The sequence below is a fragment of the Anomalospiza imberbis genome, chromosome 9 (assembly GCF_031753505.1).
Source record: "Anomalospiza imberbis isolate Cuckoo-Finch-1a 21T00152 chromosome 9, ASM3175350v1, whole genome shotgun sequence".
Classification (NCBI taxonomy): Eukaryota; Metazoa; Chordata; class Aves; order Passeriformes; family Viduidae; genus Anomalospiza; species Anomalospiza imberbis.
The window spans coordinates 1,179,245-1,207,231 of NC_089689.1; the positions used below are offsets into that span (position 1 = coordinate 1,179,245).

General features: G+C 50.4%; 1 protein-coding gene and 1 long non-coding RNA gene across 9 annotated transcripts in view; one reads left to right on the top strand and one right to left on the bottom strand.

Annotated features, from left to right (window-relative positions):
- Positions 1 to 777: 777 nt before the first annotated feature.
- Positions 778 to 27,987, bottom strand: part of PACS2 (phosphofurin acidic cluster sorting protein 2) — a 79,242-nt gene continuing 52,032 nt past the window's right edge. For 6 of the 8 annotated variants that reach the window (XM_068199234.1, XM_068199233.1, XM_068199232.1 and 3 more), the window contains exons 17-21: positions 25,033 to 25,143; positions 23,062 to 23,170; positions 8,512 to 8,738; positions 6,371 to 6,484; positions 778 to 5,449 (exon numbers count right to left, since the gene is read on the bottom strand). In XM_068199234.1, the coding sequence (XP_068055335.1) occupies positions 5,331 to 5,449; positions 6,371 to 6,484; positions 8,512 to 8,738; positions 23,062 to 23,170; positions 25,033 to 25,143 (680 nt within the window). In that variant the 3' untranslated portion in view covers positions 778 to 5,330. Of the gene's footprint in view, positions 5,450 to 6,370; positions 6,485 to 8,511; positions 8,739 to 11,883; positions 12,020 to 13,172; positions 13,216 to 16,610; positions 16,654 to 21,181; positions 21,215 to 23,061; positions 23,171 to 25,032; positions 25,144 to 27,987 lie in introns of all 8 variants that reach the window. The other 2 variants (XM_068199236.1, XM_068199235.1) reach the window with 2 other exon arrangements.
- LOC137479037 (uncharacterized) lies at positions 17,256 to 27,126 on the top strand. The gene is made up of 2 exons (XR_011001944.1): positions 17,256 to 17,602; positions 20,714 to 27,126. It is a non-coding gene; the product is annotated as an uncharacterized lncRNA (long non-coding RNA).

Below are 27,987 nucleotides of genomic sequence, written 5' to 3' on the forward strand. Positions count from 1 at the left end.
GAGACCTGTGTCCTTTGACAGCAGCCTGGCCTGCTCTGAGGGGCTCCCTTCACCCCAGCTCTTTGCTCCACCAGCTGCCACCCCTCCATTCCTCACCCTTGGGTCAGGACAGCATGAGGAAACAGGCTGCTCCAGCAGAGCATTCCCGTTTCTGCCTCCAGCATCCTGGATCCTAAGGACCGTGGCCATGGGCCCATTTCTCAAAATTTCTTCTTCACCTTCCTTCCTCAAAACAACAGCTTAGCTCTCCTCTTTGCTTCACCTCTTCACCTTCTGACTCCCCAGTGCCAAGCCCGGGTTCTTGAAATCCCCACATCCCTGTCCCTGTCCCACAGTCCTCCCAGGAGCACACACAGCTTCAGGCTCCCACAGCCTGTCTTCCTCCCTGAGATGCCCCCCTTAGTACCCCAACACCACTGCATCCATCCAACGCAGCCCACAGATCAGACACAGGCACCAGCCTGGTCCTTTCTTGCTGTGCAGAGGTGAGGACTGAGTGCTGGAGAGGGCTGTCATGGCCAGGAGAGCTGCAGGAGGTGAGCAGATCCTTCTGGGAGAGGAGGCAGCTGGGAGAACAGCAGGGCTGCAAAAACTACAGGAGGGCTCGGTGCTGGGAAGGACGTGCCAGTCCACCAGCTCTGCCCTGGAAGTGGCAGCTGGATAAATAACACAAGAGAACCCCCACGGCAGAAAGCCATGCTGCTGTTTCCTCCTGCACACAACTGCCCCCGGCATGCCAGAGCAGCCCCTGCTGAGAGACGACTCGGGGGACGGGTGTGTGCTTTCATGTCCAGTTTTATTAGTGTTGCATTAGTACCATAAAATAGTTGACGAGGTTGAGCACGTTGCAGTTTGTTCCAAAAAAAAAAGGCTATTTACATTTAATCTGTCTTCATAAAAAACAACCCTAGAACCCAAACAATACAACAATGAAACAGATGGACAGCTCGGGAATCTACAAAGTGGCAACGTCCCCTCTCGCGCCGCGGTGCGGACAAGCCTGGTGGCACGCAGCCCCAGAATTCAGGTGCTTCGCCAGGCAGGCCACGCTCCGGCCACTGTGCCACCAAGGCTCCACCCTGCAGCTGACTGGATGTGGCCCCAGAACAGTGCTCTTAAGGAAACCAGCGACCTGCTGCTTTACAAGTTGGCACGTCCCCTTCTGCCCCAGTCTGTCCCAAAGCACCAGAGTGATCCTTCCTGCAGGAGCCGGCCCTGCCAGGAACATCTCCCATGAGAATACCATTGAAGAGGCTCCAGGAAACCTCCAGGAGATGCTGCTGCTCATTTCTGGCCTTCTCCTGCCAGGTTAAGCCCAGAGGGAGTGTCACATTAAAATGCCACTACTCAAATACCTGCTGAGATCAAGACCTCCCAGATGAAGGGGACAGACACTGCATCCAACCTAACTTCCAGAAAGCTCCAGGGCCCCGGCCCTTTACAGCTGCATGGCCCAACTGTCCTAATCCCAGTTTCCCAATCCCTTAGCATACCAAGCAGCAGGAAAAGATCACTGGTTCTGCTGCCTCTTGACATGATTTCCCTCTTAACTTTGGAGATTCCAGGTTCAACATCCTCTGCCCTGGCTCGCCAGTGCTCCCGCCAGCACACGCTGCTGGTGAGAAACACGACAGGGCCTTTGCTGCAATCACAGGTGAAGCACAGGGCAGCGTGGTTCCTGGCCGAACGTGATGATGGAAAGCAAACAGGCACATCTTCTCAGCCCCAGAAACCTGCCAGCCACCTACCCCTGCCCTCTCTGCAAGATAAAGCCACAAGCTTTATCTTGGCTTCTAACTAAAGCAGCAAAACAGCCAAAGAGACCACGGTTCTCCCCAAACTTATGTGTAATTCAGGAGGGCTCTGCAGTTACGGCTGCGATGTGAAGTGACAATGAACCGGGTGGGACCTGCAGCACGGAGCTGGAACGGCCACACGAGATGTCCCCGACACCAGCAGCGCCACAGCAGAGCCAGCCCCGACTGAGCACTGGCAGCCTTTGTCTCCAGGAAACTCAAGCCAGAGGAGCAGGAAGCACTCAGGGTGCAACACGATGCCACAAACCCCTTCCATCTTTCATCTGCTCTCCGGAGCTGCTAAACTAGGTCAGCGTGGCGCGGCTCGGCGCAGAGCCAGCCGCTCCCAGAGCTCACCCCCGAGCCAGCCGGGGGCCTTGTCCACAGCAGCTGGAAAGAAACCAGAGCTCTGGGAAGCCACAGCCAGAAGGGCAGCAGAGACTGGCCCTGAGGGGGGCTGGGGTGAGCTCTGGGACACAGAGAAAGGGACACCACCTTCAAAGCACCTCCTGGCCAGTGATGCACTCAGGTGCTGCCCACCCCAGGCCCTGCCTTTGCTGTCAGACCACACAACTCCAAAGCAAGCCCGACCTGGGAGATGGCCCCTCCGAGTTTCTTCATTTGAGATGTACCTTCCCTGCCCAAGCTCTCCAGAGCTGAACACAGAGCGGTGCTGTCTCTGCTCTAAGCCATCCTTCTGCACTCGCTGACATAGCCAAGGCCACCCAAGCCCCCAGGCTGGCACAGCTCTGCAGGCACGGGCCCTCTGCTGCCCCAGAAACTTTTCCTCATCCCACAGTGGCGATCCTTCAACTCAGTGGAGCTCACTCCTGGCAAGAAACTTCCCCAGAAACTGTGGGTAAGTGGGGAAACCTGAGATCAGTCACTCATTCATGGGACCAGATCTAAAGCTCCTTCCCAAAGCAGTCTGAGCCATGTGCTTTGACACTCATTTTTCTTAGAGACAGAAATCTGTTTCTACTCCACACAGGGAAAGAAACAGCTGCACAAGGTGGCTCCACAGGAGAAACAACAGAGGCACAACAACCTGATCAGAGCTGTGCCACCAAATTTGCGTGCCAGCCCTTGCCTCCAGGGCCAGGAAACACCACAGCCACCCCTGGGCACACAGCTGCCCACAGGCAGGCCCAGCCTGCCACTGCTGGACTCCCTTTGGGATAACAAGGCTGAGGAGTCGGGATGTTTTCTTGCACGGAAGACGCAGTTCAGAGCAATAACAGCTTTCCACACGGGGGAAATCAAGCCCTCAGGTGTACAGAGAGTCTCCCGATGAATTCACTTGTATAAAGTTAGAACAAAACACTAACCAACATGAAATGCAACGAGCAGAAGTGTTTCACTCACACGTACACACACACGCACACGCACACACACAGAGTACAGCAGGGCAACATACATTTGATAGGCAGGACTCTGGAAACCCTGTCCTAGCTACCAGATTTTTTTCTTTACAGTAGGTTGAAATACAAAGAGGAGCACAGTGAAGGTTCTCCCCTCACTCCCCAGTAAACAAAGTTATTGCAGTCGGTCAGTCCAACCCACCTCTGCAGCAGCACCACCAGAGCTGCCCAGGCTGCACGCAGCTGGAACCCAGCCCAATCATCCTTGTCACACCAGTGTGAGATTCGAGGGAGAAATCACACACTGACTAATCTCCTTTACAAAGCTTTTTTTTGATGCAACAGCCTCGATAAAGATGTGATGTGCTTATACACCCTCTCCCATGCTGCTGCTGCTAGGCAACACTGTACAGCCCCAGAGCATCAGCTCAGGTCACCCAAAAATGTCAGCTGAGGGACACGACAACATCCCCACTACAGCCCAGCTTCTGCCACAGCCAGGAGCCAGCCCACGGCAGGCAGAAAGAACAAAGTATTGCAGCTAGACAGTGTGTCCTGCTCAGCAGCGTGCCACCAGGCCGGGGACAGTGCCCTCCTCCCCGCATGGTTTGAAGGGAATACCCAATCCCTGGCCACGGTTGTCCTTGTGCTGGGAAAGGTTTCACGACATCAGCTGGTGAAGCAGCCCAAGCTGCGACAGGCACAAGATGTAGCTCTCACCTCAGAACCTCCCTGCCAGCAGAGCACACCACCAGTACCTGCCCTGGGGACCCGGGCGGTCCCCACGCAGAGCAGGACCTGCTGTGCAGCGCAACGCGGGTTCCCCAAGCCTTTGGAAACCCAAGGGTAAGGGAGCAGGGGAAAAAAAAAGAAAACAGTTGAAAAGCATCACTGCCCTCAGAAAGTGCCTTCTGGAAATGCTCAGAGTCTGGCCTGCCCACAAGAGGGGACCCAAAAGGGCCCATCAGAAATTTCAGTCCCTTACCCTGAAATGCCAGAGATGTCTGTTCTTCCACATGGCAACAACACCCTGCTCCCCATATCCCACCCACCACCTGACAGAGCAGCCCGTGCCACCTCAGGTGTGCAGTGTGACACATGGGCAGGAAGGCAGCTGGACACGCAGAGTGCCTGGCTGGCTCCCAGTCCAGCCACTAGTGATGCATCACTCCACAGACACCGGCTCATCTTCCTGGGTTCGTGGGGTTTTTTTTTTTGGCAAATTAATATTTTTCCTGTTATTTTTTGTTTTTATTTTATTGTTTTTTTAGAAAGCGTTAAAAAAAATCTGCAGCTGTTGAAAAAAATCCTTTCCCTTTTGAGGCCGGACGAAGGTTTATTGACAGGTAAATAATCGGTGTGAGTATGTAAATAGCAGCGACCCCACTGACGTGGTGCCCCTCAGCAGCACAGCCAGCTGGGGAACACAGAGACTGGCCCGGTTTGGTCATTGTCAAAGACCTGGGACATGGGAGTTTCCTTACACTTAGTGTTTCCCTAATTCCTGTTCCTGCCCAACCCTCCTCAGGCATCGCTTCAGCACCAACACCTGCCTGTCCCTGTGGCAGGCTCCATGCTCCGAAGAGGATCTCCTCTCCAGACCTCCCTAACTCTGCAAGTGGCTTCGTTTTCCACACCAGACAGTTGAACTCCCTCCAAACTCGCTGATCTCTCATCCTTTGGCAGCAGGAAGAAAGACTGGCGATCCTTTTCTCCTAGAAATACAGAGCGGGGGCCAAACGCACCGTAACGCACGTGATCTTCTGCAAAATCTGTTCGAGCTGATCCACGGCTCCCCCAGCCCACTCACACCAATGAGGTCTCAGGTTAATAAGCAGTGCAGTTACTCAGCTATCTGCTCGTAAGTGGTAGGTGTTCTTGGGCAGGTTGCCTGCTCCTGCCAACTCCCCCACGACTTCACGTTGTCAGCACATCTATATTTAAGACTGGTTTGTTGGTTGGTTGGGTTTTTTTTGCCTTTGTTTAAAGGGGTTTCCTTCCTTTGTAGTAAACTTAAGAGTTAATAGAAAAAGTAATTCAAAAGTAATCCAAGCACATCTGTAATTAATTCTGCAGGAGAGGGCAGAGCGACACGAGTCAGAGTTGGCACGCAGTTCCTGGCTCCTGGTGTGCAGTCCTCGGGATGGGCAGAAGGTCCCTGCGCTGAGCACAGCTAGAAGTTGGATTTGGAGTGTCCAAATATGCAGATGGGAAAGTGCTTGACATGAGAGGACCACTGTGCTGCCAGCTGAAAGAACTTGACGTCGTTCCACTCCACCCCATCGATCAGGACTGCAGGGGAGGGTAAAAAGAGAGGAGAGTTAGAAATGCTGGGGGGAAGTGGCCAGCCTGAGGCAGCTTTGCCAGAAGTCCCCCTGCAGTCGGCAGAGGGAGGCCTGGCCATGCTCAGCTGCTCTGCCCCACTCAGCTGCACACACAGGGAGAAAGGCTGAGGAGCACACCGGCTTTGGGGAGAACAGCTCAGGCTGTTCCAGCATCGCTCACTGACACCAGAGCTCCCCACACTGCTGATTTCAGCGTCACCTGATCCGGCTTCTCAGATTTCCTAAGCACACCTCATTTTCTTTTTTGGGCAAATGCGCTTTTACAGAGATGGACATCAGTCTCTCCTCACTGGCACTCTCACCAGGACATCCATGTCTTGCAAAGAGGCGACACATGTCCTGTGAGCACCCCTCATGCCTGCCAGTCTCACAGGGACCGGGCCAGGATGAAGGAGGTGACCCAAGCAGGTCCCTCTGTTGGGGATTACTAACTGAACAGGCTACAAGGGTAGTTTTGCTCCTGGATGCCCAGCTCCACTGACAGACACTCCAGGTCTGTCTACAAGATGCATATATAGCTCCTGCTGTGGCATGAGCGTGTGCCAGCTCCTGTCCAGAGGAGCAGCCACAACCTGCCACCAACCAACACTTGCTCCAGATGTGCAAAAGAAGCAGGGGACGACAGAGAGGAGAATGGAGCCCTGTCCAACCCTTGTCCTCATCCAGAGCATTGACTCAGAGCTAGCTGAAGGAGGATTTTCCCACATCCCAGACCTATTAAAGCCTTCCCTCGTGCTGGACACGCCAAAGCCAACTCCCCAGGAATATCCCCACCACGCTGGCTCCAGGGTTCGGGGCAGGACACCAGCTCAGCCCTTTGCCTGGAGGACAATCACAGCACCCAAAGGGATGCAAGTGCTGCACTCACCACGCAGCATGTTCTGCTGATGTTTCGCTGTGCAAATCAACCTGCTGATTCCTTCAATACACTGGCTCTTTGACTCAACCTCCTTGTCCTTTGTTTTCTTGGGCAAAAACATCACTGAAAGAAAAGCAAAAATCAGCACGAAGTCAATCTGTGCCACTCATCTGTGCTGCACTGATTCTTGTTTGAGCTTTTGCACTCAAACATTTGTGTCTGAAAATTCTTACTCCTAAGATCCTCCCTTTTTGGCAGGAGTCTGTCAGTGCTGAGCACCATCACTGATGCATATGAGCATCTTATTCTAAATGTCTCTATGTGAGCCTTCCCACCTCATAATCCTGACCCCAAAGGGCACCTTCAGTACCTCCTGCTCTGTTGGGACACCATGCAGGGAAAACATCTGCATCTGCAGTGCCAGGCCTGCTGCACTGACTGTGGCCCAACACAGCCTGGGCTGCACAGACACCTGGAGAGCAGGAGGGACTACAAAATGGGGCAGCTGGTGGGTAGGGAAGGCATAAGGAGACCTAAGAAAGGGTCCAAGAACTGTCCAAATGCATGAGCAAAGATGTACAAACTGGTTTCACAAAAGCTGGTGGTGTTGAACATGTCTGCTGCAGGCTGGGCCACCCCCAGGAAGAAGGTTTGAAGTGTCTCAGGACTGCCTCTCCCAACAGCACGACACTTACAAAGGGTGCCACCAGGGCTGGCAGCTCCAGCACCAGCAGGGCCACAGCTGTGCTGGCCTGGCAGTGACCTGGCTGCAGGGTTGTGCACCCATGTCCTGCAGCCCAGGAGGCCCTGCCAGCCTTCTCTCAGAGTCCACTAGGAGTGACTCCCAGGCCCAGGGGCAGAGGATGCTGTGAAGGAAAATGTAAATGCAAAACTGCCTTGCTACTTCCTTGAAAATAGTTTGTTGCAGAGTTGTTCTCAATTTCTAAAATGTTTCACATTACCAAGGCCAGGAGCAAATGCAAAAATCACTGACAACGTTCAAAATGCCATTTTGTTAACTTGTTTCAAGAAAATAAAGCCACCAGTTTAAGAGCAGGAGAGTATTTATCTTCTACTTCCTTTTGACCCGCAAAGCATTCTGTGCAAAAGCATAAAAATTATAAAATCATAGAATTGCTGAGGTTGGAAAATATCTCCAGGGTCATTGAACTGAACTGTTAATCTACCATTGTCAATTGCATCACTAAACCATGTCCCCAAGTGCCACATCTATACATCTTTTAAATACCTCCAAGCATGTAGGGATGGTGGCTTCGCCACTGCCCTGGGCAGCCCCCTTCAGGGCTTCACAACCCTTTTGGTGAAGAAATTTTTCCTAATAGCTCATCTAAATCTCCCCTGCCAACCTTGAGGCTACTTCCTCATGCCCTGTCTCTCATTACCTGGGAGAAGAGACTGACTCTCACCTTGCTCCAAACTCCTTTCAGGTAGTGGTAGAGAGTGATAAGGTCACCTCCGGCTTCCTTTTCTCTGGGCTGAACACCCCCAGTTCAGCTGCTCCTCCCAGGACTTTGCTCCAGGTTCTGAATCACCCCACTGGCCCTTGTGGGGTGGTGGGTGCAGGAGGAGAGAGGGAGGCCCTAGACTCCAGTTCAGGGGGTACTCCTGCTGTGTCACCTCACAGGGATCTGTGATACTTGCTGGGCTTTTGTTTTCCCTTACACATCTCTCTTTCATTCTCTGTAGCTCTTTTGAGCTAAAGGCCCATAGGATGGGCATATCATCCCAGAAAGTAAAGCTACTCCAAGTTTCCAGCACACTGCCAGAAAGGAGGGGCTCATTTACCCTCACTGGTGGTTGGGGCACGAGCTGCCTTTTATCTAATCCAATATCCCAAAACAGCACCAGCAGGCTCCCAAGGAACACAGGGGAACTGTCCAGGCATGGCCTCCTGCATGTCCTTGCTCTGTCCCCACCTTTGCTCTTTTGGGCTGCACCATCAGGGTGAACACATCCCCTTCCCACCTCACGCAGAGGAACCGCCCTTTCAAACCCTATCACTTCACGCAGTCACTTCTCATCAACCGATCAGGATTTTGGGGATAAAAATAGGACTGAGGTGCTGTAATCCAGCCCTGACAAGTCAGGCAGCTCTGGAGCAGCAGGACAGGGACAGAAGGACACCTTACCTTTCTTGTTCTTTTCTTTTGTCACAACAGTCATGGACATGGTTGGCGTGGTGGCGATCTCGCCGCTGGCAGGTAACCTGCTGACCTGCAGGGACCGGAAAGTGCATTTCAGTGTGTTTTTGGTAGTGGAGGGGTCCTTCTTCTCTGGGTCTCTCTTCCTGTCCACGGGTGGAGCTGCAATCCAGTAATCCACCTGCAGGCCCATCAACTCAGCACCGAGGCCCTGGCTGGGAAACAAGAGGAGGTGGTGATTTCTGCGTGCCTCTCAGCGGAGCTTTGTCAGAGTGGCTGCATTGCTGGTCAGAGGATAAACAGCTGGCTCTTTGGGCAATCAGGCAGTGACATTTCATAGTGACACTCAGCAATTACAGAAGCCCAAGAAGTCACCCCTGAGAGATGCAGCCTGGGTCCCACTGCACAGAACCTCAGTGAGCTGAGACAAGCTGACCTGCTGCAGTCACGAGGGTGAGCAGTGGGAAAGGGAGCACACAAGCACTTTCCATAGACAATGCTGAGATCTGTGACACAGCAGCAAAGGCAGCTCCTGAGGTGGCCCAGATTACTTCATCTTTGAGTGGGGAAAAGAGGCTGTAAACACCTTACTGCTGCCTCCCGAGCACTGGTGAGTGAATGTCAAGGCACACTACTGCCAAAACCAACTCTCAGCTGGGGTGAACAAAGATTTGGCAGGTCCCTGAACATCAGGCACTCAGTTCCCAGTCTCCCTCACTTGCTTTTTGCAATTGCCTACCCCCAGATCTTGCCACTTGCTGGGGAATTCCACCGTTGGGAAAAAAAAAATGTTCTGCCAGCCCCATGGCGTTTGCTAAACATCAGCAGATTTCAGGATATGCTCTGTTGTTGAAAAATCCTCTGCATCATGTGGTAGCAGCTGTGCATCACCAAAACATGCTGCCAGCGCTTTCTTGAGCCAGCGAAGGTAAGGTGAGCAGCCTGGGAAGCTCCAGTCCTTTCCTGCCCCTGCCTCTTGCTGATAACCGTGAGGGGAGCAGGGCTTCACCATTCAGCAGACCTACAAGTGACAGCCTGTACTTCTTCCTACACAGTGACAATCCGCGTTGAATAATACACAAGTACTAGACAAAAACCTAAATTTATCTACCAGTCTGTGTCCCCAGTTTGAGAAATGGCAGTTGTTAAGGAAGCTAAATCTGTGATCTTGAATGAAATATGCATCCCTCTGCACCACCCATCTAATAAGGAACTCAAGGTAAAACAAGGACTCCCCATCCTTACAGTCCTCTCAGCAAATAATTTCTTTTTTTTTGCCATTTATTCAGCTAAAAGTCAGACTGCAAAGCAGAGTTTATCTTTGATGACTAAAACCAGGTTTTTGGCTCTCAGGGCAATATTCAGAATTGAGACTCTTTAAGGATGATGCTTTGGAGATGCTGCTTTGAGTTGTAAGGCTCCTTTGCATCACTTTTCTCAACTCAGTCATAAAGACAAAGCATCCCAACGTTCACCAGGCCCAGGCAAGATTTTATGGTCCCTTCCCAGTTAAATATGTGGCTTAATCATTCATTTTGGGTCACTCTCCACCCCCTGTGCTGTCACTTACAGAGCAGGGGAGATGGAACCATGTTGAACCTGCACTTCCTCATTTCTTGGTGATTTTACCACATGGTATGAAACCAAAAAATACCAGATTCCTAGAGCTGGGGTGTCAGTTTCAGATTTATCACATCCATGGCTCACAGCTTTAATACCCTATGCTCCTGGGGGCACCACTTTCCAAACCACTTCCACCTTTGGAAAACCCACACACAAAGCTCACACACAAGAACTCAGCTCCGCTCCCTGGAGCCTGCCCAGCCCCCAGCTCTCTGCACTGCCAGCCAGCTGCTGCTGGAGCACACGGGGCTCTCCTGCCATCCAACCACAGGGACACACCAGGAGGGGCCTGGGGAACCGGGCCCCTGGCACAGGTGAACAGGCACTAACACCTTCCAGTGCTGGGCACCTAAACTGGCACTTGCACATCTCCATTGCCTCGTGTTAAAAGGGAACTCTTAAGCCACTTTAAGAAGTCAGAGGTTAAACGTTGCTGCAGGGCACCCTGGGGTGGGATGAAAGGTCCCCATTCTGTCTCCAACAGGGACAGCAGGAGATGCTACTCAGGGAGAGCACATAAGCCCAGCATCAGAGCATGCCCTGGCACTTCCACAGCCTGACAATCACAGGACTGGGGATGCTAGAGGGGAGGTCCCTGAAACATCCTTCAGTAGCCACTAATGGATCTGCTGTCTGTGAATTTGTCTGACCCCTCTTTGATCTGCTGATGCTGCTGCCACAGAAGCAGCAGAGGCAGACGTGGTCCCTTCCTCTCTCCCTTTTAACTGAGCTCTTGCAGTGTCACTGGGTGCCCCCAGCTCTCGTGCCACAGCTTCAGAGAACCCCAGAACTGCTGGGCTTGGAAGAGACCTCTAGAGGTGATCCAGTCCAACCTCCCTGCCAAGGCAGGGTCACCTGGAGCAGGTGAGGCAGGGATGCATCCAGGTGGCTTTGGGATGTCTCCACAGTGGGAGACTCCACAACCTCCCTGGGCACCTGTCCCAGTGCTCTGCCACCCTCTACAAACCCAAACCCCCCTGACTTTGCACACTTTGAGTGGCTTATTGCTTTCCTCTCCTCTCCTAAACTGCAGAGTCCAAATGCTTCTAGTTTCCCCTTCTCACAAGGCTGCTGCTATGTTCCCTTACAGGCTCAGGGGAGTTAACAAAATCATGGGGAACTTCACCAAGTGCCTCTGAGTATTAGAGCTGCACACACAAAGGATTAGACAACTACACCAACATTTTGTGCAGCAACAAAATGAAGAGTCCTGGCCAAGGCAAGTCTTACTGGCAGCTTTCTAAGGGTTTCCTCCCTTCACCCCTAAAAAATTCAGCTAAATCAGGGCTTAGTATTACCTAGAGGTGCAGTCCCCTTGCTGGTCAGGTGTATTTCAGGCACACACATGAATGGGAGCTGCAGTTCCACCTTACAACTGCCAGCATTACCCTCACAGAGAAGGTCATCAGCTCCTTCAAAAGTCACCCTGACCTTCCACTCACTTGGCCATTAGAATCATGAGGGATTAGTCTGGCACCCACATGTACTTAGAGTCAGTAAATTTTTTGAATACATATCTTCCCAAGAGAATCCTGCCCTTGAGACATGCAGCCTTCCTACTCAGTGCAAAATCCCCCCTGCCCTCCCCAGCCAGGACACAGTCACTCCAGAGGCAAAAGAGGTGACAACGCCAAATGTTTGCTAGGGATGAAGGAAGAACTACAGGTTTTCCTCTGGAGTTCTCTGCCACGTGTATGCCAGATAATGGAGATATAAAGGAGACAAAACAGGGTTTACCTTGGGGAGGAGAAGCTGCCTGTAACAGATGGTGAGGAAGGGGGCGTGGGAGAGGCTTCTTTCACAGCAGGAGACACGGAAGGCGGCGTGGAAGAAAGGACAACGGAACTTGAGGGAGCTGCGTCATCAGAGTCACCTTAAAAAAAGGAAGCCAAACTGTTTGTCTGGGTTTGTCTCACAGCACAGAACACTGGGATAAAGCTCAATCTCCTTGTCCATGCTCCTGCTGCACAGGTTTTGTTCAGGCTCAATCCAGAGGCCAGCTGGCCCATCAGTTCTGACTGGCTGCACACTTCCGAGGGGCTCTGTATGTCCGGGTCCAAGGCAGGCACGGACATTGACACTCCTCGGGGCTCCTCCTTTGGCATCTGCTCTCCTAGGGTTTGCTCCCAGCTGATTTTGAGCCTCCTGCACAGCCACAGCCCAGCCCACTGATCTCCTTCCTACGGGGAATCTCCCCCTGCAACCACTGCAGGGCAGCACCACTCTTGGAATCCAGCACCTCTGGGTGACCACAGGGATCTCCCCATTCCATCTGCCTCCACCACCAAGGTTTCATCCCCTTCCTGTTGGCCCTTTAGGATGGTGGGAGCACTGTGGCAGCAAGGAGTGACCCACAGAAGGGGTCACTCCATGCACAAACCTATGTGTCACCCAGGCCACAAGAATCTGGGTTTGACAGTGAAGCAATACAAGAAACAATCCCAACACAAGGAAAACAATATTCCTGTGCATATAAAGGGGAAAAACATAAGTTCACATTGACAAAACAGCACCACTCCATGTCTGTGGATGTAAGCAGACAGTATTCTCCTGTATATCAGCTTTGCACTCCCTCAATAAAAAATAAATGGGTCTAAAATTTTGCCCACCCTGAAGTTCCCAGGCACTGAGATCAATTTCATTCAGCAATTGAGCCCACTGCAGGGAGACAGGCATGAACTTTTGATGAACTGCTTCCTCAGGCTGAAGCAGAAGCCTCGAACAACTGTAACAGTGAACCCACCCCACTGACAACATTAGAGAAATGGTGTTTGCACAAACGTGAAAGTAGAGCTTCCCTGGATGTAGGTGTGGGAATTTCAGCTGGCCTGAAGCTCCATGTAAAGTAGCAAAGAAAAAAAGGGCCTCTCCCAAGAGAGAGGGCTCTCTTTCTGCAGACAAAGCTAATAAAATCCAAATCCACCTCCCAGCCTCCAAGGCATCGGTGATGGACAAGTCTGCTCAGCCTGTGAGGTCAGGCTCCCACTGCTGCAGGACACAGAAAGCACACACAAGATGCTCCTTACCCGATGTTGCAGAAGATTGTTCCACTATTCCAACCTTCACCACCTAAAGGGGGCAAAACAGAAGAGCTCTATCAAACAAGAGCCCCCTGAACTTCAGGAACCCAAACCCCAGCATTGAGCTCATCTCTGCACTCTCCCTGGCACTCTCCCTGCAGTCAGAGTAGCTCAGGAGTCCTCTAAGAGCCAGGCAGGTCCTGGCAATGTCCAGCCAAGCAGTGCCAGCTCACAGCCCTTCCCTGACCCACACAAAGGACAGCACAGAGCCTGCAGAGCTGTCACAGACCTGCCCAGCTCTGCACAGCCCATCAGCTCCAAGCTGTGCCAACTACAGGGAGGAGAAGGGTCAGAATTATCCCTTCAGCACTGCTTTGATGCACCTGCTAATTACAGACACGCTGCTTCCACTGCTCCGGAGCAGCCACTTCCAGGGTGCAGCATAGCTGGGGTTTGTTAGGAAACCACAGAAGCAACAAAGTACAGTTTCTGATCAGAGTTATCTATTCTCTAAACAAGGGAAGCGTCCAACAAAGAAGATAAAGCCCCTACCAAAGCCTCTGGAGGCAGACAGGGACAAACCACCACATGGACAGGTCAGAACGATCCAGACCACACTGTAATAAGGGCACAAATGTGTGTGGCCAATCACCAGCTGGTACATCAAGATTAATGATAAATGTCACTGGCAATAGCTTGTGGAACAGAACATGCTGCAAACAAACTCCCAGGAACACATTGCCTGGAAAGATAAACTGGCCCTTGGTGATATAAAAGCAGAGACCTTCTGCAGTGATAATCTGCTATGGTACATAGGGATCATCACTCTTAACACTGCAGAGAAGAGAGCCTTTTTAAAGTCCTTAAGAAACTTGTCTCCAGGGCTAATGTCTACCCTACACAAATGCTGACAAATGGGAAAGAGCTGCCAAGGGAGCTCAGGTCAATAAAAACTGCTTTAAAATGAGCAGTGATGTCATGCAGGCTGTGTGGTTTGAAAACAGAAGGTCATTAAGTTCAGACACGACCATGAATGGACCACATCTCTAGGGAGCACACTTCTGTAATATGGGGTCCAAAAAAAAAAAAAAGGTTAATTCTCAGAAGCAAAACGCTTTGCAGAGTTTGGAGGGCAGGGAGACGTATGCTCAACAGTAGATCTTGGAGAGTTGTCAGGCTCTCTGGTGGATTCTCATTTAGATCCAGTCTTGAAAAAGCCACCACGAATTCAGCAGTGTGCACACAGGCTCCCTGAAGGCTCACTGGCTTGGGAGAAGGAGGCTGCAGCTCAGTTTGGCCAGTCTCTACCCAAAGGGCAACAAATCAGGCTCTGGAGTGCAGCAGCTATTTGTGCTGTATGTGTTAAATGCCAGGAGGATGTTCCACAAAGTGTCACTGGCTGTGAACAAGAGGAGCAGAGTTAGGGGAGGGACAAGCAACACAGAAAACTGCCTGCAGCCACCTTGATCTGCAAGCCAGGCAGGAAATCTCTTCTGGCCTTTTCCTCCTTGTTGGCTGACTGAAGATGCTCAGGTTCAGACACATGGGAGGAACACAAGGTTAAACACTTTCCCTTCCCTCCACTTGAGGAGGTGCATGAGAACACTGCAGTTCCAAGAGGCCTCCATCCAGGAGAGCTGCAGCAGCCAGCCCCCTGTCCCTCCAGGAGGAGGCACATCCTGTTAACTCACCCAAGGCAGCCTGAGCCTGGCTTCTGTGCCTGTCTGGCCCCTCGTAAGGCTCCACTCCCACCACTTTGAGCCCAGCTGAGCAGCATGGCACTGCCCTGCCCATTTCTGCATCAGAAACTGCAGAGTCCACCTCCAGGACACCAGGTTTTGCACCCCAAAAGCCAAGAGTGCAGGCAACATCAGGAGCTGCAAACCCAGGAGTCACTGGCTGCCTCTCTTCCTTGTCCAACAGCTCTGAGCAGGCTGCAGGCGAGGGAAAAAGCCTCAGTGCTCATGTCCAGCCTCAGACTTTGTGAGACACCTGCAATTGGCCTTTCACTCTCTCCAGATGGGTTCCACAGGGCATTACTGTGTCAGGAATGCTTCAGAATCAGAAGCAAGCAGCAATGATTCGACCCTCTTCACCAGTGACAGGGGAAGTCATTCTGTGCTTTCAAGGCAAGTTTTTTGGGGGGTTGGCAATGGTATGTACACAACAAAGCAATCCCACCACTTTCAGATAATCAAATCCAGACTGGAAAAGCAGTGCTAATGTCAGGATGACAATCATTTTAGAGAAACTGGATAAACACTCTGAGCTCTATTTGCTTGCACAAAATACAGGACTAAATCTGTCCTGAAAAACAGCTTGCAGAGCCCACCAACAGTCTGGGATGCTCCAAGTTCTCTAGGCTTTCCATGTTACTGAGAAAGGTGAAACAGCTGTTTTGTAAGAACAGTCCATCACTAGAAATTGCAGTTCATGGGAGATACGAGTTCCCAGCAAAGCTCCTCAGCAGGGAACAAGCTGGGGAGATGTGTCTCTCCGCCTTTGTGGAAGGCATCTCTCCATCAACAAACAAAAGCAGATTGTCATATCAGGAATACTGCAGAGAGACACTTTCACTAGGAGGAGACACCAGAGTGAAAGCAGGGTCAGCCTGAGGGCAAGAGAGACTAAGCTCTTTAAATGCCTTGGGATTTCAGAGGAGCTCTGATGCACTGCAGGGACACAGAGGGGACGTGACACGTGTCAGTGTCACACCGAGCAGGCACAGCAAGGCCGGCGGGCAAGACAGCAGCAGGAACTGGGAAGAGGACATCCAAGAGCTGAAGAGCAGCCAAGGGATTTCTTCTGGCTGCGGGTCAATGACTTTACACCTGAAACTAAGTGAATTGAAGAGCATGATCAAATAAGGGGAGGGAAGCTAGAAAAGGTAAATAGCACACAGTGCACAAAATACAGTGACAGAAGAACAAACATGGCCCTGTCCAGGCACTCTGCACTTGGCACCTCAGATGGGAACACTTAAGGACAGGGGGAAAAACGAGGGACTATCCCACATAAATAACAGTAGTATAAATCACCTCCCTGCCGGGATGTACTCTCTACTTCCCAGGAACAGATGGGATGCTAAGAGGATGGGAGACCATCAGGGACAAGTATGCAGAGAAATGACACTGGAATAGCAAATTTGGCCAAAACAATCAACCAGGGCAATGCTAGGTACAGCATCCCTACAATCAGGTTTCCAGGGACACATCACATTCCTGTCTGAGAAGTAGAATACACCCTGTAGTTTGTTGAAGTGTCTTAGAGGTTTGCTTAAATATCAGGCAGCTGCATCCAACCATCAGCTAGATTGTCATGCTGATGATCTGCCTTAGAGCACCCAATGGCTTCTGCTCGACTCCAGAAACCTGCTAAGTTTAGGTTAACAGCTGAGAACATATTCCAGCTTGCTCGAGACAGCAGCACCACGACGACACTCACCCCGACAAAGGGAATGAACTTCTGCGAAGATTCTTCGTCGGGGCTAAAGGCAAAGAGAAGAGAGTTGTTAGCAGCTTGCCTCCACCCCGGGCACCATACTCACTCCATACGTCGCATTCCAGCATGCAGCAGGGACGGACAGGATGCAAGCGCCAGTCCAACGCTCCTCTCGAGGCCGCCTGCCAGCACCAGGAGCCTGCAGGGGCGGGAGGAGCACGCAGCCTACGGCAGTCTCTGGGGGGAAAGGCTCTTCCTCCCTCCCTCACGCTCCACAGAGAAACATGCTTGGATGGCATGGCAGTCACCACAGACACACGGCCTCCTACTGCGAGGAAACGGATCTGTGCCACCACAACACAGAGCACTGGGTGTTACTTACTAGAAGCCGAGGCGCTCTGCACGCGCGGCCTCCCGGCGTCCCCCCTTGGAGCCGTGTGCCACAGCTTGCACATCCCCAGAGCAGTGGCCCTGCCGCGGGTTACAAGCCGTGACACGCGGTTACTGGCGAAGCACCGGCAAGGACGCGCCCTCACGCCCTCCCTGCTGCTGGCAGCTTCCACAGGCACACCCTGTGTGGGAGCTCGGGCACCAGGGCACACGCCCACGGCCGAACCCAGCCCGGCAAGAGGCACACCGGCCCCAGAAACAGCTGGAGATAACACCACACATCTGGAAAGCCCCTCTGCTCTGGGCCCCGCCAGGAAGCAGAGGGTGGAGAAAGGCCAGCAATGAAGGCCGCAGTCAAACCTAGCAGGAATTAGGGGGAGATTCAGCAGAGACAAGACGAGGAAGAGATAAATGAAGAGGAAGGCAGGCCCGAAGGGCCTGCAGGGCCATTGCTCCCTTCAGTGGCAACAGAGACCAGAGATGGACCCACAGGGCGAGGAGACCACAGGAGCACATCCACATGTTTGGAGAAACTACAGTTCAGCAGAGGGAAGTGACTGCACAGGCAAGACACACACTTCTCAGAGGCTGAGCACAGGAAACAGGTAGGAAGCAGACAAACACTGAGACTTCTCATGTTTCTCTTCCTCTGCATCCCCCAGTGCTCAGAAAAATCCATCCACCATTGGTTTCATCTAGAATTTAGCTGGGAGTAGCATAAATACTGCAGGTATTTCTGTGCTGTTTCCAGCACGGATCAGAAATGCACCAAACGCACAAAGGTTGTTAACAGGCTGGACACTTTCCTCTAAGCCTCAAGGAAAGGATGCCATAAAACTGCAGTGAACTTGACTCAGCCAGAGCTCCCTCTGGTCCAAAGCAGAACACGATTTTGCAAACAGCCTCTCGCTTCGGCTCAGCTCTGCTGATCCATCCTTAAGGCAAAGCCAGGGCCTTTGCTCCCTTCCTATCTCACACCCTCAGGCACTGCACCCTCGTTGTTCTCCTAAAGCACAGGACAAAGTGACCAAGTCCCTGATTCCATGCTGGAAGGCAGAAAGGTCCCATCTTTGCAAACACAACTGCAGGGCCTGGCAAACACATCTCCTACAAACATGATGTTTCCAGCTCCAGGTTTGCAAAGGGAAACGACAAAACCACAGAGATGTTGGGAGAGGCACAGAACAGAGGCTCAGCTCTCTTCTCTTTCCTTCAGCTCCATGGGCTTGGAGGCCAGCAGAAAGTGAGTCCCACTCACCAAGCAAGGGAAGCACCACAGCCACCCAGTCATCTCTCAGCTACTGGATGGCTTTGCTCCGAGCTCTGAACACACAAACCACGTCCAGTTCCAGCAGAAAACTCATTCTCATTCCCCTGGGAGCTCTGATTCCCACTGCAGAGCGCTCAGGGGCAATTCTGAAATAGATCACTTGCTTCAGCCACCGTTTATCACGGCCCACTCGATGCACAGGCTGTTCCTGAAGCAATCCAGCTGGATTTCAGCTCAGCTAACCTAGTCCTTGTCACATGTCCTCCTAGGAACTCTGGTCTTGCACATGTGTCTCTGGAAATGCAACTTATCAAAACAGCTGCTCTTGTTGTGGATGAAAGCAAAGATGAGATGACCATGCTTGTTCTTCATTTCCCCTTTCATGCTCTTCCCAATTTTTGTTCTTCAGGATCCCAAGATCCCAAAACATGAATTCAGAATCCTTTCACCTTGGTAACATCTGCTTTGATTCCTTCTCCTACCACAGCCCTGCAACTAAAGCCTCATCCATCTCTGGAAAGGCAGCTTCCCCTCATTACCTCAGCTGCACAGACTCCCAGGCTGCAGAGGGTTAACCCCACGTGTCCAAGGCTTTTTTTTTACCCACAGGGCTTCTGAAGGCCCTGGTACCTCAGCTGTAATTTAAAGCCAGACCTGGCCCAGGTTTGTGATTTTTAGCAGTTATTGACGTGTCGTCTCTCTAACCAGGAGGGTCTCAGGCACCACCTTTATTCCAGTCAAGTCCTGAAGGAGGCAACACCAAAGAGAGGACTTTTATCACTGAAGGACTATCAGGACTCTGGGCCATTTCAGGCCAGGCACCACCACCAGCAGCTCTTCACTCATCTATGGCATGAAATCTGTCCTGCCCACTGGGCAACTCCAGCTGTCTGCTGGCTAACACTGTCCTGCTTCCATCAGGGTCAAACCAAGTAAGGGACAAAGCAACACCAGGTCCTCGTGACACATCGGATGAGTCTCCTCTCAGCCTTCCCAAAACCCTCCTTTCCAGCACTCTTCACTTTACTGTGGTGGGCTGGACGCAGCCAACAGGACATCCATAGTTTCTTGAGCCTTGACTCTCCTCTGCTGCACTCCTGTTGCATTTCCAGCAGCTGCCCAGGGAGTTTCCTGCAGTAACCAGCCAGATCAGATCTGCTGAGCCAGAGGAGGGACCCCTCTTGGCCAGCTGTTTTCATGTCCAGCAGCTGCTGCAGGGCGTGTTTGAGGAGAAGCACTCAGAGCAATGACCTGGACTCTGCTCAGCCACTGCCCTGCAGGGCCTCTGAGACACACAGCAGGCAGGATCAGTGTAATCTGTGCTTCCTACTGCCCAGGAGCCCTCCAATCCAAGGGAACTGGGAGCAAGAGCCGGGAAGTGCTCCCAAAAGCTTTTGGTAAACACATAACCAGGCAGGCAGTGATCCAGCCCTTGCCCTGACAAGTGAACAATGCTTCCATTTCCAACAGCCAGGCTGCTCCCCAGATTCATGCAAGGGCTATCCAGAAGCCACATGGCATGAGCTGTGCTGGGCACTGAATTACAGTGGGTGACACCAGCCCAGCAATTCAGCTGCACTGGGAACGTGTGAGCGCTGACTCTCAGACCTCAAATACCACAGGGTTTCTTTCAAGAAAGCAATGCAGAGGGACATCAGTGAGAGGCCCACCCCATCCCCACGGTCTCAGCTCCCCAGGTGTTGCCTGGATTGCACTGTTCCTTCAGAATTCAGTAACCAGGACTTCTCCCAGAGCTCACAGACAGAGTCAGTCACCCAGTGTAACTCAGAGGAGCTGCAATGGCACTTCATTTCCTTCGTGAACCCCTTTCCTCACAGCCAGCCCCTCTGCTTTCAGGTGAGGTCAGCAGATGCTCCAGAAGACCAGGACAAAGCTTTGGCACCATTGCAGTCCATCACAGGCAGTTCATGCGCCACCCTTTGCCATGACAAACAGAACAAGGGCACGGGGAGAGAGCGGGGTCAGTCAGAACAGGGACAGCTGGCAAGAGAGTTGTAAAGCAGCTCATCACATACAGCTACATCCTAGAGACTGGCTTGGCTTTCCTTGCACCACTAGGACTTGTTTAACAGAGCAAATGCCAGGATTCTGGGAGATTTCTTTTGCAATCAATTTGTAGGTAGTGCTGCTTGTTTCCACCTGGACCACTGCCTTGAAAGCTGGCCTTGGAGAAGCCATTCACCTCTGGCCTCAAGGGGGAGGGAGCTGCAGTAACTTTGTGTGCTGAGTACAAAATAAAAAATGCCCAATAATCATATGATTCAAAGCAGGGGACCCTGCAGAGCATGGGGGTTTTGGAGGCAGCTCAGAGAGCACAGCTCCACTGCCAGCACACATCTGTCTTCTCTTTCTTAAGCTCAGAGAAGTCCCATACATTTGGGATGCTCTGCCAGCAAGAGACTAGTCCTCAAATTTTTGATTACAGGGAGGAGATTTGCTGGTCTGCACTCGGACACAGCACAGCTGATCCTGCCCTGAGCCACTGAGTGCCACCTACAGCACTCCAGTTCCAGCAGATGGGAACTGAAAAGCCTTTTCTCAATCCTGATCCTTCTGGATCCTTCTCTATCTTCTGATGGCTAAGGGAAAAGGCAAGAAAAAAAAAAAAAAAAAACAAACCACTCTCTCCATGTTGTACTGCTGTAAGCTATTCTCTCAACAACTCCTTAATTTCTACTCAATCTACATCCTGGGAACCCAAACGTGTGGTCCAAAGGCACAGCAGTCACTTTCAATGATGCATTCTGCCAGCAGATGCCATGGTTTCAAGGCAGTGAGCAGAATTCAACCTAAAGCACAAACTGTGCATCCCAGACCCGCAGGAGCTGTTAAACAAGGCACAAATCACTGGGAAAAGAGGAGCTGGGAGAGGGAACCTAAAAGGAACTGATACCTTATGGTAAAATCAAAATGAAAGCTCTTTTTCCTTTTCAGCAAGCAACCAAAGAAAAAGATAAATGTGTTATTATACTTACAACAAAGTATACATTTGTTTAGATAGTGCTAATGGAGACACAATTTCTGTGTTGTTTTTAACAACATCCTCCCTAAGTTGCTGCCAATGACAGAGACCCCCATTCCTAAAGGAAGGCACACAGGAGACAACTGCCCATGCTCCACTGAGAGCCTCTGACTCACTCTCCTTTGCTCACGGGGTACTGACCTGAAAGCAGAAGTTATTTTAAGGCAGACACACAGAAATACAGAGATTGCAGGTTATGCCAGAGTCTGATCGTGGGTTTCAGCAATCTCTCTTCCCAATAACCTCCTACATGAAAACTATGAACAGCTTCAGGTGTGGCACCAGAGTCCAAAGGGTGTCGAACCCAAATGGAACAGACCAGCCTGGTAAAGTGGCCCTGCACACTGCTGGCAGGGATAAGGGCAGGGGTTGCTCAAATACGTTTCTGCTGTTTTCCAGCAAAGTGCTGAATTGACCTTCTGGACACATTAGAAACTCAAAACCTTTAAATGTGTGCTAATGACAAAAATGAAGCTGTAACAGAATGGAGGAGGCAGTGGAAAGCAGTGCAGAACCCAGCAGCTGAAGGGTGCAGAGGAAGAACCAGGCAGCCTCAGAAGGGATTTCCACTGCACTGGGGTGTCTGAGCTCCCTGCTGGTAACCAAGGTAAGCCTTCACACCAAAAACTAAATGCAAAACTGAAGGCAAGAGCTTCAAGTGCTCTGTAGCTCTCTAAATTTCACCCTTATTATCATGTTAACTTTACAGAAGTCCACAAATACATGATGAGCCTAGACTAGTCTCTTTTACTTGACTAGTCAGTCTGGAAATACAGGAAAAACATGTAGAATGGGTGAAATTGCACTGAATCATTTCTGCACAGTAATGCGAGAGCAGACAGAAATTCCACATGAATGGAAAAGTGATGTACTATGAGAATTTCCAGAAAGAAGGGGAAAAAGTGACACCACCCACACTTTCAATTTCTCCCAATTCTTAGGCAAAGGAGAAGCACCAATAAGGGATGTTAATGGATCAAAAATGAAAAATCAAATAGAAGTAATTAAAAATTAACAACATCCATGTGTCATAGGGAGTTGCTAGTCCCTAACTGAGAAAACTCACATCAGCTGAGTTCAAATCTATCATTCTCCTCTGTCCCTTGATAACAGTGCATCTCTACCCTTCAGTGACAATTACTCTTCTTCCTGGACCGTGGCCACAGGAGGCCCTACATACTCCTGAATCTTGTTTTCAGGCCCCAGTTCTCCCTCCTGCAGCCTGCTTATCCCTTAAGAAAAGTTGAAATGAAATCTGGTGAATGTCAGCCCTCCTCAGCAGGAGTCCTAGTAGCTTGCCACTGCCAATCAACAAGGATTTTGTCTCTCCTGCAAGAAGCTCTGCTATTTACACTCCAAAAAGAAAGGGGCTTAGTTCCCTAAACAGCAGTGTAAAAAAGGTCAGGTCTCACAGAAGATTCTTTGTAGGAGAATGCCAAGGTCCAGTCTTACACATTTAAGGTTGCTGTGGTGAGAGATCTCTGGAACCTAAGCACATAAAACCTGTCTATCCCCATCCTGCTTAGCCTGCACTTCTCCAAACCTCTTATATCTTCAAAAAAAAAAAAAAAAAAATCTCTGCACTTAAAGTAACCCTGCTGCTGCAGATTCACTGAGTGGGACACACCGCTGGGTGCAGGCTCCCAAGGGCTTTGCCATTTGGTTTTCAGACTGCTGGCATGACATGAGAAAAGCACTTTGCTTTCAAGCAGCTGCTTGTGCTGGGAGCCAGCAGGACAAGGGGGTCATACCTCTTCTGTTTGTAGGTCAGCATGGCTTCAGCAATGGGCAGCTGGTGAGCACAGTTTGCCCCTGCTATGTACTGCGTTATCCGGGACACGACGTCGGGCGCTTCCGAAACTGCAGGGAACAGAGGGAAAAGCATTCAAGTGACTGCTCCGACCACTGCCAGCCCTGTCCTCCTTCTGCTGGTGGTGCCCAGCCAGCTGCACTCGGGCTGCACCTTGCACAAGAAGCTCTGCCTACCCCAGAGCACAGTAAAGCCAAATCTGTACTCGGCATTTCTGACCGAATCTGGGGTCTTTCCGATTTGTTAAAAGCTTTTCTTTGTACCTGCCTGGAGTCAGCTTTAGACTTTTTCACGCCTTGGCTGCAGGTATCTGCTGAAGAAAGTGCCTGGCCATGTCTCCCAGGTGAGCTGCTCTGCTCACACCAGCACTGAGCTACCTGAGTTTCTAATGAACTCATGGCCTCGCTGAGTTGGCCAAAAAGACTGAGGGACACACAAGGGTAGGAAGAGCACAAAGACCCCGTGATTTTGTGAGACTGTGGTTCATTCAAGTTGACACAAAGACATTTCCTAAATGCCTTCCATATTTCTTTGGTTTCAACCAAAGAGCCTCAACTGTGAGATCCCAGGAACACAAGTGACCTTCAACAGGCACTTCCATATTTTACCATGGGCATTTTAACCCAGGCTCTTTGCATTTGAACAGTGAACTGGTAAGAGGTATGGTTCTCTGCCAGATCTTCTTGTGCCATTATGGAGCTCCTGTGCAGTTGCCACCACACAGAGCAAAATGCAGAATGTACAAAGTCTGCACTAATCAAAAATGAGGTGAATTTTTCCTCACAGCATACAACCAACCAAGGAACAGATATGGCTCTTTCTGGATTCACTCCTATAGGTTATGAAGTATTCCTAATTCAGACACAGAAATCAAGTCTGTATTGCCAGTCTTCTGCATTTTCAAGTGCACCAAGCAATTAAAGGAAACCAGTTTCATACAGCAGTTCTTTCCTGAATTCAGGATTAAGGGAAAGTGTAGATTGGATAGCACACTAGGAGACTTCTAGTCCAGCCTCCTGCTCCAAACAGGGCTGACTTCACCTTCAGAACCTGCTGGAAACAGCTCTGAACAATTACCCCTGAAGAGGTCTCTCTCTTCCTCTCATGGCTGGAGGACTTCCAGGAGCATCCTGGGAATCTCAGGAACTCTGCAATTCCAGCAGGGAGAACCACATTGCACACTCATGGTGCTACACAAACTCCAAAGCTTTTTCCTTCGAATGAAATTTCTATGGGCAATGCTGCCCACAATAGCATCAAATCTTAAGCCTTCATGTAGCCCTGAACATTGCAAATCCTCCTTTGTCCTGTTCCTTTCCACTCTTGAAGAGATGGAGCAAGAAACTGTAAGCATTCATGTTTTAAACAAATTAGTACTTTAACTGAAGTAAGGCTTTGATCTGGCCTAGAACAAACTCAGATCAGAACAGGAACTTGTAGGCCTGACCTAGGGCAGCTCCCATTCGTTACCACATTGGTGAAGAACAAAATTCTTCTTTAATGAGAATGTTTTCAAGTCTGCTGGCAGGATCTTTCTCACACACAGCAAACAGAAGTTAATCTTCCCAGAGCTTCCAGTTTTCCAAACGTTTTAGGCTGCACAATTCCTGAAGGAAAGCAATGTACTGAACTTAGCAGCGAGACCTCCACACCAAAGAACAAAGCTGAGAGCTAGGTAAGAGCAGCATGACTCACAGGCAGCTAGCTAGTGCCTCTGGGAGCCAATAACTGTTTGCAAACCACCATGGGCAAGACTTAGAAAGGTCAGCATCTGAAATGGGAATGTGGTGGAGTGAGGAGAAAAGACAAACAAAACCACTTGTCTGCTTCCTCTTGTATTTACTTGACCTCTGCTAAAATTACTCATTCAAGCTTTTCATCCCACACAGGCCAGACAGACACAGAGTCTTACCAGTGGTCTGTGCTTCAAGTTTGTTGAACAGATCTCTCCAGGCTAGATCTTGGAAGAAGTTGTTGTATCTATAATCTACAGACCCCAGATACTTGGCCACTGGGTGAGAGCCTAAGAAAGAAAGGAAAACATGACAGCTGTGCTCTCCAGCACTGAACACAGGCATAGGTTTGATCTGCAAGGAATTAAACTCCAAAATCAAAGTCACACTAGACACCTCAGAAATAAACTTCTTCAATTACAACCAAGTCATTTAGTCCAGCTTATCTCTTTAAGAACATGCAAATAGACTTCCCAGTGCAGACTGCTTCAACACACTGCTATCTTTCACCTGACACCTTCCCCCTAACAAATTACATTTTAAAAGGCCAAAGGAAACAGGACTGGAAACTGCTGAGGAAATAAATGATTTGGAAGGCACAAAGGCTCTACAGCTCTCCATGTCAGCCTCTCAGTTCTGCAAGCAGCTCTCCCAAACAGCCCTTCCTGCCCACAGGCTGCACCACAGCCAGGCCACCTCCGCCAAGAGGGGCCAGACCCCTTTGTCCAAGCACCACTTGCACCCCATAGCTGCTCTGCAACACTGAGAAGAGGCAATTGCACCCAGGCAGGAAGAACAACCCATGGAGGCCTGCTTAATCTGTGGACATGAGCTATGAGCTCAATAAATATGTGGTAATTTGAGACAGAAGGCAGAGCCCCAGGATTACAGCACCCAGTGAACACTGGCACATGCAGCAGGTCCCTGCTTACTCTGGCTGAGCCTTGTGGCCCAGCTCCTCCATGAGCATGGAAAGGCCTCCCTGCAGAAGCTTTTTGTGTCCAGCCTCCAGCCCTGCATGGAGATCTGACTTCATACTTACACTGAGCAGGACAGGGAAAGCGTTCAAGTGACAAACTCTGCCCTGGGAGGTGGCAAAAAGCTGCCACCTTCATTTTAGGCCACCCGTGTCCCCAAAACAGACAACACCCCCTAGCAACTACCTCAGCAGTCTTTGAACACAGGAGAAAAGGTGTGCCAGGAGCACCCTGCCCAGTCACCACCTGGCAGTCGTGCTCAGCACCAGCCCTGTACGCTTACACTCAGCCATGAAGCAGCCTCAGAGCTCCTCTTAATCACATTATTTTCCTCCTTCCTGCACACCAAGCCACACTTGCAGACAGCCGAGTCACCAGCTGGTAACTGGAAACCTGACAAATCCCTTCGAGATGACCCCAGTTGCTTAACTGTACTCACCACGGTCCGGGAAAGCTCTGGTGGAAAAAAGCCCCAAACAATAAACCCACTGTCTCAGTGCTCCAAACCTCTGAGCTGATTTCCAGCCTTCAAAGAGAGGTGAAAGCAGGAGGTCCCTCTGAGCTGCCCTCAGTGTCAGTAGAGACTGGGACCCATCATTTCCCCTGCAGTGGAGTTTTGAGCAGGGCACACAGCACAACTCTGCACCGTGTACTGGAGAAGCTTTCCCACCCACTGCACCTGGAAGCAAGCAGTCAAAGCAAGGCTCCCAAGAAGCCCTACCCACGGGAGCTACATAAAATGTTAAAATACCCCAACCAGCCAAAATAACTCCCAACATTTTATTTTCCCCTTTTCAGCTGTGTTTTAGACAGCAAAAGAGTCTTACGGCCATGGAATCAGTGGCATGGAGCAGGAGTGAATCTCCCAGTTCATATGTTTGTAGACACTGAGCATTTCTGATTGCTAATAAACCACTGAAGGTGACCCTTCTGTCACTGGAGTGTGTACTTGTGGAATCAGAAGGTGAAACCATCCATGGAAGAAGTCCACCAACCCTAGTTCAAAGGTACTGCAAGCAGCAGAGAGGCTTTTCCTTTAAGACATTTTTGGCATGGTCACCATTCTGTCTTTGGTGCTTTTTTCAATTGTCAGAAAGGAGAGGTGGCTCCTCAATCACTTTAATGAACTGCCAGAGAGCTGGCCAGAAATAAGCACTTGATCCAATCAGGAAATACTGCAGACTTCTATGGAAAAGATCCTGTTAGAGAAGTTTCTATATTTAAAGTAGAATCTAAAAAGAATTCACAGTTTTAAAGCGTTTCTTTATCAAAGTGCCTGGTTAATTTTTTTCTTTTTTGATTACAAAACAAAGTTTTAAGATTAAAAAACAAACCTAAACCCAAACACTAGCTAAATCTTGTGTTTCACTTTCAAAGAGAGAGTATTTTCAAATCATTAAAAACTGCAGGACACAAAACTCTTCTTCTGAGGCCAGGAGACAGTCAGCAAGTGAGCAGCAAAGTCTCAGACACAGATTCTCATTCAAAGCACATTTAACCTTGTAGAAATTAATTTTTTGTTGTTTTTACTCCCTAAAGGGCTCTCTTTTCTCTTCCTGCCAACCACTTTGGAAACTAAATGCCTTTTTTTACAGAAGGATTCAGTTCTTTTCCTCTGCCTTTTTTATTTAACTTTTGCAAATGCCACCACTGAATGGACAGCCTAACCCCAGTGTTCATGGTGCTGGGCAGCAGCTTCTGATTCCTACAGGAACTGCCTTCAGCTGCCCCCAAACCCAGAAAGCTGGAAAACACTGGCAAAAAGTGCTTTTCAAGTGTTCTGTTGCTTACATCACTTAAGTGCTCTGTCCACACAAGTCAAGCCCTGGAGCACACCAGCAGTGCCCAGATGTCCCTGCCCACAGCACCAGTGACTCCCCTGCTTCCCAGGCCTTGCCACCACGACATTCCTCATGTTTCTGACTACACCTGGTGCTGCTATCAGTGCACTCCACTTCCCTCACCACCAGCAAGACACGCTGGGGAACGTTCCAGCCAGGCAGGCTTGCTGAGCTGCTGGAAGGGCAGAAATAAAATGTTGGAAAACTGAGGGAAAAACCCGAGCAGAGCAGTACGAAAAGTAAAGGTCAAGAGATGCATGTAATTTGAATAATTCAAATTCTCAGCAGTTTCAGAGCCTTTTAAAAATGTTCTACC